The following is a 13,405-nucleotide window of genomic DNA, read 5'->3' as shown; positions in this document are numbered from 1 at the left end:
GGGGCCCAATGTTACTGTTGTCACCAGGGGCTGGTAGAAGACAGAAAACAGCCATAACAGAGTCTATCAATCCTCTATTCCTCTCCAGTCTCTTCTCTTCTACTCTCTCTTTCTCTCTCTCTCTCTCTCCTCTTCAGTCTCTCAATCATAGACTGACATATTCATCCTTGAGAGAAAGGCATGCGAAAGTCCTGTAATATGGATATCTCTCTCCGCTTTCCATCTTTAGCCAGCCTCACCTCAACTCTAACCATAACAGAACCCTGACGTTTGAAAAGGGTTTGAAATCTAACTGACATTAATACAGTTCTGCTGCTATGTGTGCTCTCCTTCTCTCTTCATAGCATGTCCAAACCTGCCTCTGGGAGGCCATGGACATGCTATCACTCTAAACATCACATACCTCTACATTATACACACACGCACACACACAAGGGGTCAGTGTTCCAGTGTGTGACTGAGCTATGTTTGGATTCTCACTGAGGCTTGGAAGAGCAACTGGTTACCATAGCAGCCCAGACCTTGTGACACCCCTCACACTCCCCAAAATGATTCACTCCCTTGCCTGGTTAACCAAACTCCTTGCTCCGGGCCAACCGCTATGCCATGCCCACGGACATTTCCTCTCCACAATGAGTCTGGATACGAGTACCTCCCTGCTGAAAATGTAAATGCATTCTATACCACCTGATTGGTCCCAGAGACTGATGTCTTTGGTTTTGTACAACACCCCTCATTTCGACGTCACCACAAACGACTTCAATGTCTCAGACTGAAGTACGTAGTGAACGACAGAGCAGCGGAAGACTTCAGTTTGAGTCGTCAGGCGAGTCACTCTCCATCTCTCCACCACATACAAATAAATCCACCACACTGCACAATGTGACATAAATAAAAGTCTACAAATGTATCACCAGTCTTAATATAAGACTGTGAGGTCAAATAATTTCAGCAACAGCTACCCATACACAGGCCCGGATAGTGTTGTGTAATGCTGTAACTAACAGTGTTCCCCTTTTCTCTTCCTGCTACCCCTCCTCAGTCACACAGAGAGAGAACAAGAAGCAGTGCTGGACGTGGACTGAAATGTGTGTTGGCACTGTTGATATTTAGGTGCAGGAGCATCACAGTATATTTAAGCTGATATTCTATAAGAGCTGCAGGAGTTCAAGCAGCAGAACATGTGAGGTGCCGGGACTGAGCTCTGGTTAGCTCTCCCAAGTCAAGCACTGACAAGACGGACAGAGGGACATGCACACACATGTACATGCACCGGACACACACACACACACACACACACACACACACACACACACACACACACACACACACACACACACACACCACTGGGGTGTGTGCTGACCAGAGCACCGAATACAGTTTAAGATACACCTTATGATCTGGGGTTGCATGACCCAGGCTGTCCAGAGGGGTAGGGACAGGAGGAGGTGTCACTGTGTCCCTCCCAGAGTCCCTGCTCTGGCACACTAGGCTCGGAGTCAGTATCCACAACGCATCTCAGAGTAGGATAGTTGATCAGGATTAAGACAGATCCTAGATCATGCTCTGAGATGGTTTGTGGATACGGGCCTTGGTCTTACATACTAGGCTCTGCCTTGCCATGCTCTGGCCCTGGTGAGAGACTCACAGGATAATGTATCTGTCAAACAGCTCACAGGATAATGTATCTGTCAAACAGCTCACAGGATAATGTATCTGTCAAACCGCTCTGGAAGCCTCAGTCTCAGTGGGGGGCCATTGTGTCTCTCTGGCCCCAAAGGGACATCATGCTTATGACCACAGCTACTATGACAACCGCCCAAATTAAAGGTTCCCCAAGTGAAATGTCCATCTTGTCGCTTGTGTGCAGGCAGTGTGTTTTTAACAGCACACACCCCACCCACTGAACAGGGGTGATAATGTGAGGGTGTGCCATTCAGTGTGTGTGAGTAAGAGAGTCAGTGAGTGAGTTATTTAACATAAACAGGTCTAAATAAACATGATTGTTGTCCTTATGTTAGGTCCTGATCTGGCTCTGCCATATGGCTGTGGGCTACACTAGTTCATTTAGCAGACAAGATTTGCTTAGAATTCCATGGCATTATTTTATAGTATGAAGAATACAATTGAACATAGAATGAATAAAATACAAAGGATATTTTCTCCAAATGATTTCAGGGAGTGCTCACATGCAGCTATTCTGTGTTGAGCAGTTAACAAAGAAACAGGTACTCCTATATACTTCATTTAGAGATATTTATGTCACTTTAGTTGTGATACAAATGTTGGTCTATATGTTTTGATATTTAATACATTGTAAGGCTGAATGATGCAACTGTAATGATGAAAAAAGTCGCATTAAAGGCATGAGCTCTGCTTTGTTTTTTGATCAGGCTGTACACACTTCACCAGTCGCTCATTCACAATTTGACAAGCACTTGATAATGCCTGGAATTTCCCAGCTGCTTCCCCTTTCTGTGGCTGAAATGCCCCCTAAAAAGTGGCCGTTGTGCCCTTGGGCTGAATATAATAATTATAATTCCCTTCTCTCGGCTGCTTACCGAAGCACCTCTCACTCGCATGGCTCTCAGTCACTTGATAGGGTCTTTCTTACAGGCTACAAGTGCGCGCGTCCCTCTTATGCAATACCGAGGCGCATACTGAAGATTTTGGAAGAACTGTCCACATTTACTTTTCGTCAGCCAATAAGATGAGTTGGCCTAAGGAATAGCAAAAGCACTGGCCTATGTCAATCTACTATCCCCCATGGTACAAAAGTTGACCTATTCTATGCGAGAAATAAATATTCCAAACATGGTCTAGGATAGTGGTGGGTTGCGATAGATCCCAAATTAATGTAACCACTAGAATTTTAAAAACTGTTTTTAAGCAATGAGCCTGATGCAACAGATGAGAACATTTAGCTTAAAATGTTGATAAACTATTAGGCTATTTCTTTACATTATTAGTGCAGTAATGCACACACGGCAGTAAGTTGAATGTTCCATTAGCAGGAAAACACTATTCTCAAAAGTGATCACAAATGTGATTATGTATGTAATGCTTTTATTATAAAGGTGCATTTTTATAGTGAAAATGATCTTCCCCAAACGTGCCTCCAATGTACTGTATGTCAGTTAGGCTCTACACCTGTTGTAAAGCGGATTAATGTGCTTCATTTTAAGAAGTTATTTGGCCACTTTAGTTGTGATACAATCCTTATCAAAACATATAGGACTATGGGCTGGGCTACATGAGGTGTGATACTAACCTTATCAAAACATATAGGCCTATTGGCTGGGCTACATGAGGAGTGATACTAACCTTATTAAAACATATAGGACTATGGGCTGGGCTACATGAGGAGTGATACTAACCTTATTAAACATATAGGACTATGGGCTGGGCTGGGCTACATGAGGTGTGATACAAACCTTATTAAAACATATAGACCTATGGGCTGGGCTACATGAGGTGTGATACAAACCTTATTAAAACATATAGGACTATGGGCTGGGCTACATGAGGTGTGATACAAACCTTATTAAAACATATAGGCCTATGGGCTGGGCTACATGAGGTGTGATACAAACTTTATCAAAACATATAGGCCTATGGGCTGGGCTACATGAGGTGTGATACAAACCTTATCAAAACATATAGGACTATGGGCTGGGCTACATGAGGTGTGATACAAACCTTATCAAAACATATAGGCCTATGGGCTGGGCTACATGAGGTGTGATACAAACCTTATCAAAACATATAGGCCTATGGGCTGGGCTACATGAGGTGTGATACAAACCTTATTAAAACATATAGGACTATGGGCTGGGCTACATGAGGTGTGATACTAACCTTATTAAACATATAGGCCTATTGGCTGGGCTACATGAGGTGTGATACAAACCTTATCAAAACATATAGGCCTATGGGCTGGGCTACATGAGGGGTGATACTAACCTTATTAAAACATATAGGCCTATGGGCTGGGCTACATGAGGTGTGATACTAACCTTATTAAACATATAGGCCTATGGGCTGGGCTACATGAGGTGTGATACAAACCTTATTAAAACATATAGGACTATGGGCTGGGCTACACGAGGTGTGATACTAACCTTATTAAACATATAGGACTATTGGCTGGGCTACATGAGGTGTGATACTAACCTTATTAAAACATATAGGCCTATGGGCTGGGCTACATGAGGTGTGCGACTAGGATTTGAAAAAGTCGCAAAGCTGCCTTACAAGCTGGGCATCAAGTGATAATACATCATTCACAAATGATAGGCTAATATTGTCACCCATCAGACTATTCTTGTCTTTACACCACACACACACACACACACACACACACACACACACACACACACACACACACACACACACACACACACACACACACACACACACACACACACACACACACACACACACACACACACACACACAGTATATATATATAGAGAGAGAGAGAGATAGCGATATACTCTCTTTATTTTCATAGCTTATAGTTTATTCACTGTTAGCACCTCTACACTAAATCATGTTTTTTGGGTGTGCGCTAGCTCATGCTGTTTATTGGATTTAGAATGCACCATTAACACACACCTGTCTGGAAACAGGGGCAGTGGGGGAAAATCTGTGCACTTAAATAATGAATGGAGGACACTTTTCCCGTGGTTCATTTTCATGCCAACCAGGTAGCCTATACTCCTGTTGTAAAGAGAAGCAATGTGCTTAAAAGTTGAGAAATAAATATAATGGGCCTAGCCGAAAGAAAACTGATGGGATCCTCCTCTTTTTAATAGAGGCCATCACTCTGTCGTTTTCTCTCACAATTGCATAGCCTATAGAAATGTTGCGCCACTTGAGCTCATGGGCCCTCATGTAGTGTTTAACCTGTTAGGGCTAGGGGGCAGTATTGACACGGCTGGATAAAAAACGTACCCGATTTAATCTGGTTACTACTCCTGCCCAGTAACTAGAATATGCATATAATTATTGGCTTTGGATAGAAAACACCCTAAAGTTTCTAAAACTGTTTGAATGGTGTCTGTGAGTATAACAGAACTCCTATGGCAGGCCAAAACCTGAGAAGATTTCAAGCAGGAAGTGGCCTGTCTGAGAAGTAGTGTTTCATCTTGGCTCTTTTTATTGAAGACTCAGGATCTGTGCAATAACGTGACACTTCCTACGTCTTCCATAGGGTCTCAGAGCCCGGGAAAAAGTTGAACGATATCGAGGCAGGCTCTGGCTGAAACACTTTATCGCTTTTGGCAAGTGGCCACTCAGAGTACTATGGGCTTAGGCGCGTGCCCGCTTCGACCGAATGCTTTCTTTTCCTTTGTCTGTTTATCTAAACGCAGATTCCCGGTCGGAATATTATCGCTTTTTTATGAGAAAAATGGCATAAAAATTGATTTTAAACAGCGGTTGACATGCTTCGAAGTACGGTAATGGAATATTTAGAATTCTTTTGTCACGAATTGCGCCATGCTCGTCACCCTTATTTAGCCTTTAGGATAGTGTCTAGAACGCACGAACAAAACGCCGCTATTTGGATATAACGATGGATTATTTTGGGACCAAACCAACATTTGTTATTGAAGTAGAAGTCCTGGGAGTGCAATCTGACGAAGACAACAAAGGTAATAACATTTTTCTTATAGTAAATCTGACTTTGATGAGTGCTAAACCTGCTGGGTGTCTAAATAGCTAGCCCTGTGATGCCGGGCTATCTACTGAGAATATTGCAAAATGTGCTTTCACCGAAAAGCTATTTTAAAATCGGACATATCGAGTGCATGGAGGAGTTCTGTATCTATAATTCTTAAAATAATTGTTATGCTTTTTGTGAACGTTTATTGTGAGTAATTTAGTAAATTCACCGGCAGTGTTCGGTGGGAATGCTAGTCACATGCTAGTCACATGCTAATGTAAAAAGCAGTTTTTTGATATAAATATGAACTTGATTGAACAAAACATGCATGTATTGTATAACATAATGTCCTAGGGTTGTCATCTGATGAAGATCATCAAAGGTTAGTGCTGCATTTAGCTGTGGTTTGGGTTTATGTGACATTATATGCTAGCTTGAAAAATGGGTGTCTGATTATTTCTGGCTGGGTACTCTGCTGACATAATCTAATGTTTTGCTTTTGTTGTAAAGCCTTTTTGAAATCGGACAGTGTGGTTAGATTAACGAGAGTCTTATCTTTAAAATGGTGTAAAATAGTCATATTTTTGAAAAATGTAAGTAATAGCATATCTAAGGATTTGAATAACGCGCCACAGGATTCAACTGGCTGTTGAGTAGGTGGGACGCAAGCGTCCCACCTAGCCCATAGAGGTTAATTTGATTTTCGAATACATTTGCATTGATGTCAGAGTGATTATTGTCCCACTAGAGTGCTGAGTACCAGGCCGTTAGCAAGTTTGGTAGGATACTAATGACCATCTGCAGCATCAGAGCTTGGAGATGCCTAATTACCATGACTAAACAGTTACGTGAAATTTGACAGCCGTCATGAGCCATAACCACCGGTGTGGCGGTAATAGGGTCACCGTAACAGCCCTAACTCAAGCCAACTCATTCACTACTGTGAAAACAACCCAGCAAGTCTGTGGGAAATATATAATTGACTCATTGCCCAACTGTGGAATTACAGAGGGAGGAGAGATAGTCAAAAATATATTAGCATCACAAAGTGACATCCACTTCCCTTCCTGAATCAGTCCTTACAATGACAAAATCCCTGGGTCAAAGTCACTAACAGAAAACTACTACATCCGCAGCTTCTTAATGACTCCTTGTCCCTGTACACAGCTACACTGTCTAACTACTGATGGTACAGCAGAACGCGCGCACACACACACACAAACACACACAGCTAGAAATTAACTCTTCCTGCTCTTCCTGCTCTCAACGTTAGTTGGCTCAGCCACTAGTTTGAAAAGCATTAACACAACCAAAGAGATATTTAGTAGGAGAGAAGGGGGTGGGGGGGTAGAGAGAGAAGAGTCACTCTCACCTGTCCTGGCATGTCCAACAGGGCCATCCTCACTGGAGAGGAACGATAAACACACAGCGGAGGAGAGGGAGAAAGAAACTAACGTTTCTCTGAAAAGAGGGAGGAGAGAGCTGCCGCAGGTGGGAGGAGAGAAGGAAGCAGACAGCACTTTTAGAGACGTAGTGCGTGTGTTGCTACTTCCTCTCTCTCTCTCTCTCTCTCTCTCTCTCTATACACCTGCCGAATTGCCTACATAACAGCTTACAGTTTTACATTTACAAGCTTATCAAGAGGTGATCAATTCCAACAGGTTACTCTCCATATTAGAGAGACATATTTCCCTCAGATTACACAGACCCACAAAGAATTCGATAAACTCCCATAACTACTGGGTGAAATACCGCAGTGTGCCATCACAGCAGCAAGATTTGTGCCCTGTTGCCACAAGAAAAGGGCAACCAGTGAAGAACAAACACCATTGTAAATGCAACCCATATTTATGTTTATTTATTTTCCCTTTTGTCACATCTGCTCCTGGAACGCCATCCAGTGCTCATCCTGTCTCCTTCACCTGCCGCCTCCCGCAGTACTCTCTCTCTCCCCCTCTCCCTCTCCCTCTCCGTATCCCTCTCCTTCTCCGTATCCCTCTCCCTCTCCGTATCCCTCGCCCTCTCCGTAGCCCTCTCCGTATCCCTCTCCGTATCCCTCTCCGTATCCCTCTCCCTCTCCGTATCCCTCTCCGTATCACTCTCCCTCTCCGTATCCCTCTCCGTATCCCTCTCCGTATCCCTCTCCCTCTCCGTATCCCTCTCCCTCTCCGTATCCCTCTCCGTATCCCTCTCCGTATCCGTATCCCTCTCCGTATCCCTCTCCCTCTCTGTATCCCTCTCCGTATCCCTCTCCGTATCCCTCTCCCTCTCCGTATCCCTCTCCGTATCCGTATCCCTCTCCGTATCCCTCTCCCTCTCTGTATCCCTCTCCGTATCCCTCTCCGTATCCCTCTCCGTATCCCTCTCCGTATCCCTCTCCGTATCACTCTCCCTCTCCGTATCCCTCTCCGTATCCGTATCCCTCTCCGTATCCCTCTCCGTATCCCTCTCCGTATCCCTCTCCCTCTCCGTATCCCTCTCCGTATCCCTCTCCCTCTCCGTATCCCTCTCCGTATCACTCTCCCTCTCCGTATCCCTCTCCGTATCACTCTCCCTCTCCGTATCCCTCTCCCTCTCCGTATCCCTCTCTGTATCCCTCTCCGTATCCCTCTCCGTATCCGTATCCCTCTCCGTATCCCTCTCCCTCTCCGTATCCCTCTCCGTATCCCTCTCCCTCTCCGTATCCCTCTCCGTATCACTCTCCCTCTCCGTATCCCTCTCCCTCTCCGTATCCCTCTCCCTCTCCGTATCCCTCTCCGTATCCCTCTCCCTCTCCGTATCCCTCTCCGTATCCCTCTCCCTCTCCGTATCCCTCTCCCTCTCCGTATCCCTCTCTGTATCCCTCTCCGTATCCCTCTCCGTATCCGTATCCCTCTCCGTATCCCTCTCCCTCTCTGTATCCCTCTCCGTATCCCTCTCCGTGTGATTGTGTGGGCGGAGACAGGTGTGCTGGAGTCAGAGCAGATCCCCACCAGCTGCAACCTGTTCCATAATCAAGATCTCTACAAATACTCAGCCCTGCCACTTCCATGCTGCCAGATCATAATCTCTGCTCAGTCAGTCCACGGTTCTAGCCGTTTATTACTATTCAGATCCTATTATCCTGTTGTGCCTGTTTTCCTTGCCTGACGCTGTTTTCCTCTCCGACTCTGGTCCCTGTCTCCAGCCCCACGTCTCGTCATCCTGCTACTCTCTCCTGGATTCCCCTCCGGACCTGCTTACCCTGTCTCAACCCCTCTCGCTCCAGCCTCAGCCTCAGCCTCCACACCTGGTTTCCTGCAACCCGCCCGAGCTTCCCCTGACCTGCACCCCATCTTCCCCCGTGTTTCAATAAATACCTTGGTTACTTCATCCCAGTCTCCTCGTCTGAGTCTGCTCTTGGGTTCCCATGTTCCACTCCACGTAACATTTTGTACTTTAGCTATTTGCACATCGTGATAACACTGTACATAGCCATAATGTGACTTTTGAAATGTCTCTATTCCTTTAACTTTTGTGAGTAATGTTTACTGTTCATTTCTGATTGTTTATTATCTATTTCACTTGCTTTGGCAATGTAAACATGTTTCCCATGCCAATAAAGCCCTTTGAATTGAATTGATTTGAGAGGGAGAGAGAGGGGGGTGGGTTGAGAGAGAATTAGAGAGAGACTGTGTTTATGTAAATCTAGCCCTAGGGCTAAGCCTTTTCTCTGAAATAGGGTTTTTCTTTCCTTCCTTTTGACCCTGACACACAAACATGTGCACACAGACACACACAGAGGCAACAGAAACTGAGCAGAATACCCCAGCTCACCTGAGGGAAAGACTTAATTTGACCACCAAGCTGGTGAGTCAGCCCTTCTCTGCTTCGTAAACATTTCTAACAGAGACCAGCCTGCACACACACACAATTGGGTTACTGAATCACTAGTGAAACTGGAGTATAATTGTTAACATAGTTCCTCATGACCATAGAAAGTAGTCTCTATAGACTACTAGTGTACACAGTTCTGTGAGACACTCTGAGTAGCAGCAGTCGTAAACTGAAAGCAGGTCAGTGTACAGTAGACCTTTGAGCACACCACAACACACACACCAAGCACTAATGCAGCAGGGTCACAACCTGGTGGACAAACTTAATATGATCAGGATATGGTATATGATGAGGAAATAGACTGCTGCCTGTAGAGGGCGATGAAGCTCTTCACAGCCAGAGATACAACTTCTCCTGTGAAACCTCACACACACTCACACATACACGCTCACTCACTCACTCACTCACTCACACATACACGCTCACTCACTCACTCACTCACACGTACACTCACACACGTACACTCACACACGTACACTCACACGCTCACACTCACTCACTCACACGTACACACACACACGTACACTCACACACGTACACTCACACGCTCACACTCACTCACACGTACACACACACACACGTACACTCACACACGTACACTCACACGCTCACACTCACTCACACGTACACACACACACACGTACACTCACACACGTACACTCACACGCTCACACTCACTCACACGTACACACACACACACGTACACTCACACACGTACACTCACACGCTCACACTCACTCACACGTACACACACACACACGTACACTCACACGTGCAAACACATGCACGCAAATACACACACACGCTCACACAAATGTACGCACACGCACACAAACGTACGTACGTACACACACTTCTGAAACTGAAGCAGTTTATTTGAGACTGTTGGTTTAGATTGTCTCTAATGCAATAGAACAAAGCGACAGAAGTACAACTGACAACATTGGGGGCCAATCAGAGGCCCTCTTACCTATGTGTGGGTGTGGTTCTGGGGGGCAAGACAGGAGGTCGACGTGGGATTGGAGCAGGGCCGCGAGGCTCTTTAGGTCCCGCCCCCACCACGTAGATTTTAGGGGGGAGGGTGGGCACGCCTTGATCAGAAGAGGAAGACTGGTCATATTGTTCAACTGAGAAGGAAGAGGAGGAGGAAGAGGGCGAAACAGGAGAGGGCTTTCTCTCTCCCTCCCCCACCTGCTGGGGGTGTCTGGCTGGTGAAACAGGGGAGGGCTTTCTCCCTTCCTCCCCCACCTGCTGGGGGTGTCTGGCTGGTGAAACAGGGGAGGGCTTTCTCCCTTCCTCCCCCACCTGCTGGGGGTGTCTGGCTGGTGAAACAGGAGAGGGCTTTCTCTCTCCCTCCCCCACCTGCTGGGGGTGTCTGGCTGGTGAAACAGGAGAGGGCTTTCTCCCTTCCTCCCCCACCTGCTGGGGGTGTCTGGCTGGTGAAACAGGGGAGGGCTTTCTCTCCCCCTCCCCCACCTGCTGGGGGTGTCTGGCTGGTGAAACAGGGGAGGGCTTTCTCCCTTCCTCCCCCACCTGCTGGGGGTGTCTGGCTGGTGAAACAGGGGAGGGCTTTCTCCCTTCCTCCCCCACCTGCTGGGGGTGTCTGGCTGGTGAAACAGGAGAGGGCTTTCTCCCTTCCTCCCCCACCTGCTGGGGGTGTCTGGCTGGTGAAACAGGAGAGGGAGAGAGGCTAGGGAGAGGTACAGTGGGGGGATTGCTGGAGAGGCTAGGGAGAGGTACAGTGGGGGGATTGGTGGAGAGGCTAGGGAGAGGTACAGTGGGGGGATTGGTGGAGAGGCTAGGGAGAGGTACAGTGGGGGGATTGGTGGAGAGGCTAGGGAGAGGTACAGTGGGGGGATTGGTGGAGAGGCTAGGGAGAGGTACAGTGGGGGGATTGGTGGAGAGGCTAGGGAGAGGTACAGTGGGGGGATTGGTGGAGAGGCTAGGGAGAGGTACAGTGGGGGGATTGGTGGAGAGGCTAGGGAGAGGTACAGTGGGGGGATTGGTGGAGAGGCTAGGGAGAGGTACAGTGGGGGGATTGGTGGAGAGGCTAGGGAGGGGTACAGTGGGGGGATTGGTGGAGAGGCTAGGGAGGGGTACAGTGGGGGGATTGGTGGAGAGGCTAGGGAGGGGTACAGTGGGGGGATTGGTGGAGAGGCTAGGGAGGGGTACAGTGGGGGGATTGGTGGAGAGGCTAGGGAGGGGTACAGTGGGGGGATTGGTGGAGAGGCTAGGGAGGGGTACAGTGGTCGGGGTGTTTGTAGGGGAATGTGTATTGTTATGTTTATGTCTGGGTTTGGGTGCCATGGGGGAGTGTTTAGGGGAGGTGGGGATGAAGCGTAGTGGGGGAAGTTTGGGGTGCTGCGAGGGGGATGGGGGGTAAGGGGGGGGTCCTGGGCAGTAGAATGGGGGCGGTAGTGCAGGAGGTAGGGTTGGGATGGGGGCGGTAGTGCAGGAGGTAGGATTGGGATGGGGGGCGGTAGTGCAGGAGGTAGGATTGGGATGGGGGGCAGTAGTGCAGGAGGTAGGATTGGGATGAGGGGCAGTAGTGCAGGAGGTAGGATTGGGATGGGGGCAGTAGTGCAGGAGGTAGGGTTGGGATGGGGGGCGGTAGTGCAGGAGGTAGGGTTGGGATGGGGGCGGTAGTGCAGGAGGTAGGGTTGGGATGGGGGGCGGTAGGGCAGGAGGTAGGGTTGGGATGGGGGCGGTAGGGCAGGAGGTAGGGTTGGGATGGGGGCGGTAGGGCAGGAGGTAGGGTTGGGATGGGGGGCGGTAGGGCAGGAGGTAGGGTTGGGATGGGTGGAGGTAGTGCAGGAGGTAGGGTTGGGATGGGGGGAGGTAGTGCAGGAGGTAGGGTTGGGATGGGAGGAAGTCTGGCCACAGTCCAATGTCTCTACAGGGACAGAGCGGTACTTAGTTCTCTCCTTAGGGACTGGTCTCAATCTCTCTCCATCCCTCAACACTGATCTCTCCTTAGGGACTGGTCTCTCTCTGGATACTGGTCTCTGTGCAGGTAGTGGTGTCTCTCTCCCCAAAGGACTGGGTCTGAACACAGCTCTCTCTTCCTCTCTCTGGTCTCCCTCTGCAGCCAGGTGTGTGAGTAGGGCATCCTGCTCTCTCTCGGGGTGTGTGTGATGGTGTGTGTGGTGTGTTTTTTGCAGGCTAGCTAAGATGCGTTTGCGGTGTCCAGGCAGTTTGATTCCAATCATCTCCAGCTGATCCTGGGTCAGCCCTTGGCATTCCAACAACGTTCCAAACCCTGCGTCCTGGAACACTGGGAAATACTGGTCCAGATGCAGCACACACAGCCACTCCCACAGTGACACACACCCCTCCGAATCAGACATCACCACAGAGTGTGTGTTTGAGTGGGTGTGTGTCTCTATGTGTACGTGTGTGTCCCTGTGTGTGTCCAGGCAGTGGTCAGATCAAACCTGTGGAAGAAACAGGAAGACAGGTTAGGATTTCAACCTTTATCAATAGAAGTGTACATCCAGTCAATACAATTCACTTACAGTATATTACGTTCAGAAACACATTGTAAGTGGAATTTTAATGTTTGTGCTTTTCTTATAACTCATTTCTGTCTTCTATTCATGTGCTGTTCTAATAACCCATTTCTGTGTTCATGCAAGTGGCTGACTGTACAAATCTTCACTATCAGTAGCTGCAATTTGGCAGTACGCCCAGACCGTGTTTTGAGAACGAAAGAAAAATATCTCAGGTTCAAGGTCTGAGCTAAGAGAGAAAGAAGCCTTGTAAGTTATTGGTCCGAGACATGTTATGAACCAGTATTGGTCCGTCACATGAATGAAACAAAACGGTAATGATGAATGAATTATGCTAAATCATGTAAATATAACTTGTCTGTGTATAGCCGTA

At 47.6% G+C, this 13,405-nt stretch overlaps 1 protein-coding gene across 3 annotated transcripts in view; it reads right to left on the bottom strand.

Annotated features, from left to right (window-relative positions):
• Window positions 1-12,253, bottom strand: part of arap1 (ArfGAP with RhoGAP domain, ankyrin repeat and PH domain 1) — a 78,658-nt gene extending 66,405 nt beyond the window's left edge. For 2 of the 3 annotated variants that reach the window (XM_045724803.1, XM_045724804.1), the window contains exon 1: window positions 10,494-12,253. In XM_045724803.1, coding sequence (XP_045580759.1) covers window positions 10,494-11,830 — 1,337 coding nt within the window. In that variant the 5' untranslated portion in view covers window positions 11,831-12,253. Of the gene's footprint in view, window positions 1-7,040; window positions 7,176-10,493 lie in introns of those variants that run through there. The other variant, XM_045724805.1, reaches the window with a different exon arrangement.
• Between the last annotated feature and the right edge of the window lie 1,152 nt (window positions 12,254-13,405).

Source organism: Salmo salar, chromosome ssa09, assembly GCF_905237065.1.
Source record: "Salmo salar chromosome ssa09, Ssal_v3.1, whole genome shotgun sequence".
NCBI classification, from domain to species: Eukaryota; Metazoa; Chordata; class Actinopteri; order Salmoniformes; family Salmonidae; genus Salmo; species Salmo salar.
Note: the sequence above shows the minus strand (reverse complement) of the source record. Positions and strands in the feature narration are given on the sequence as shown.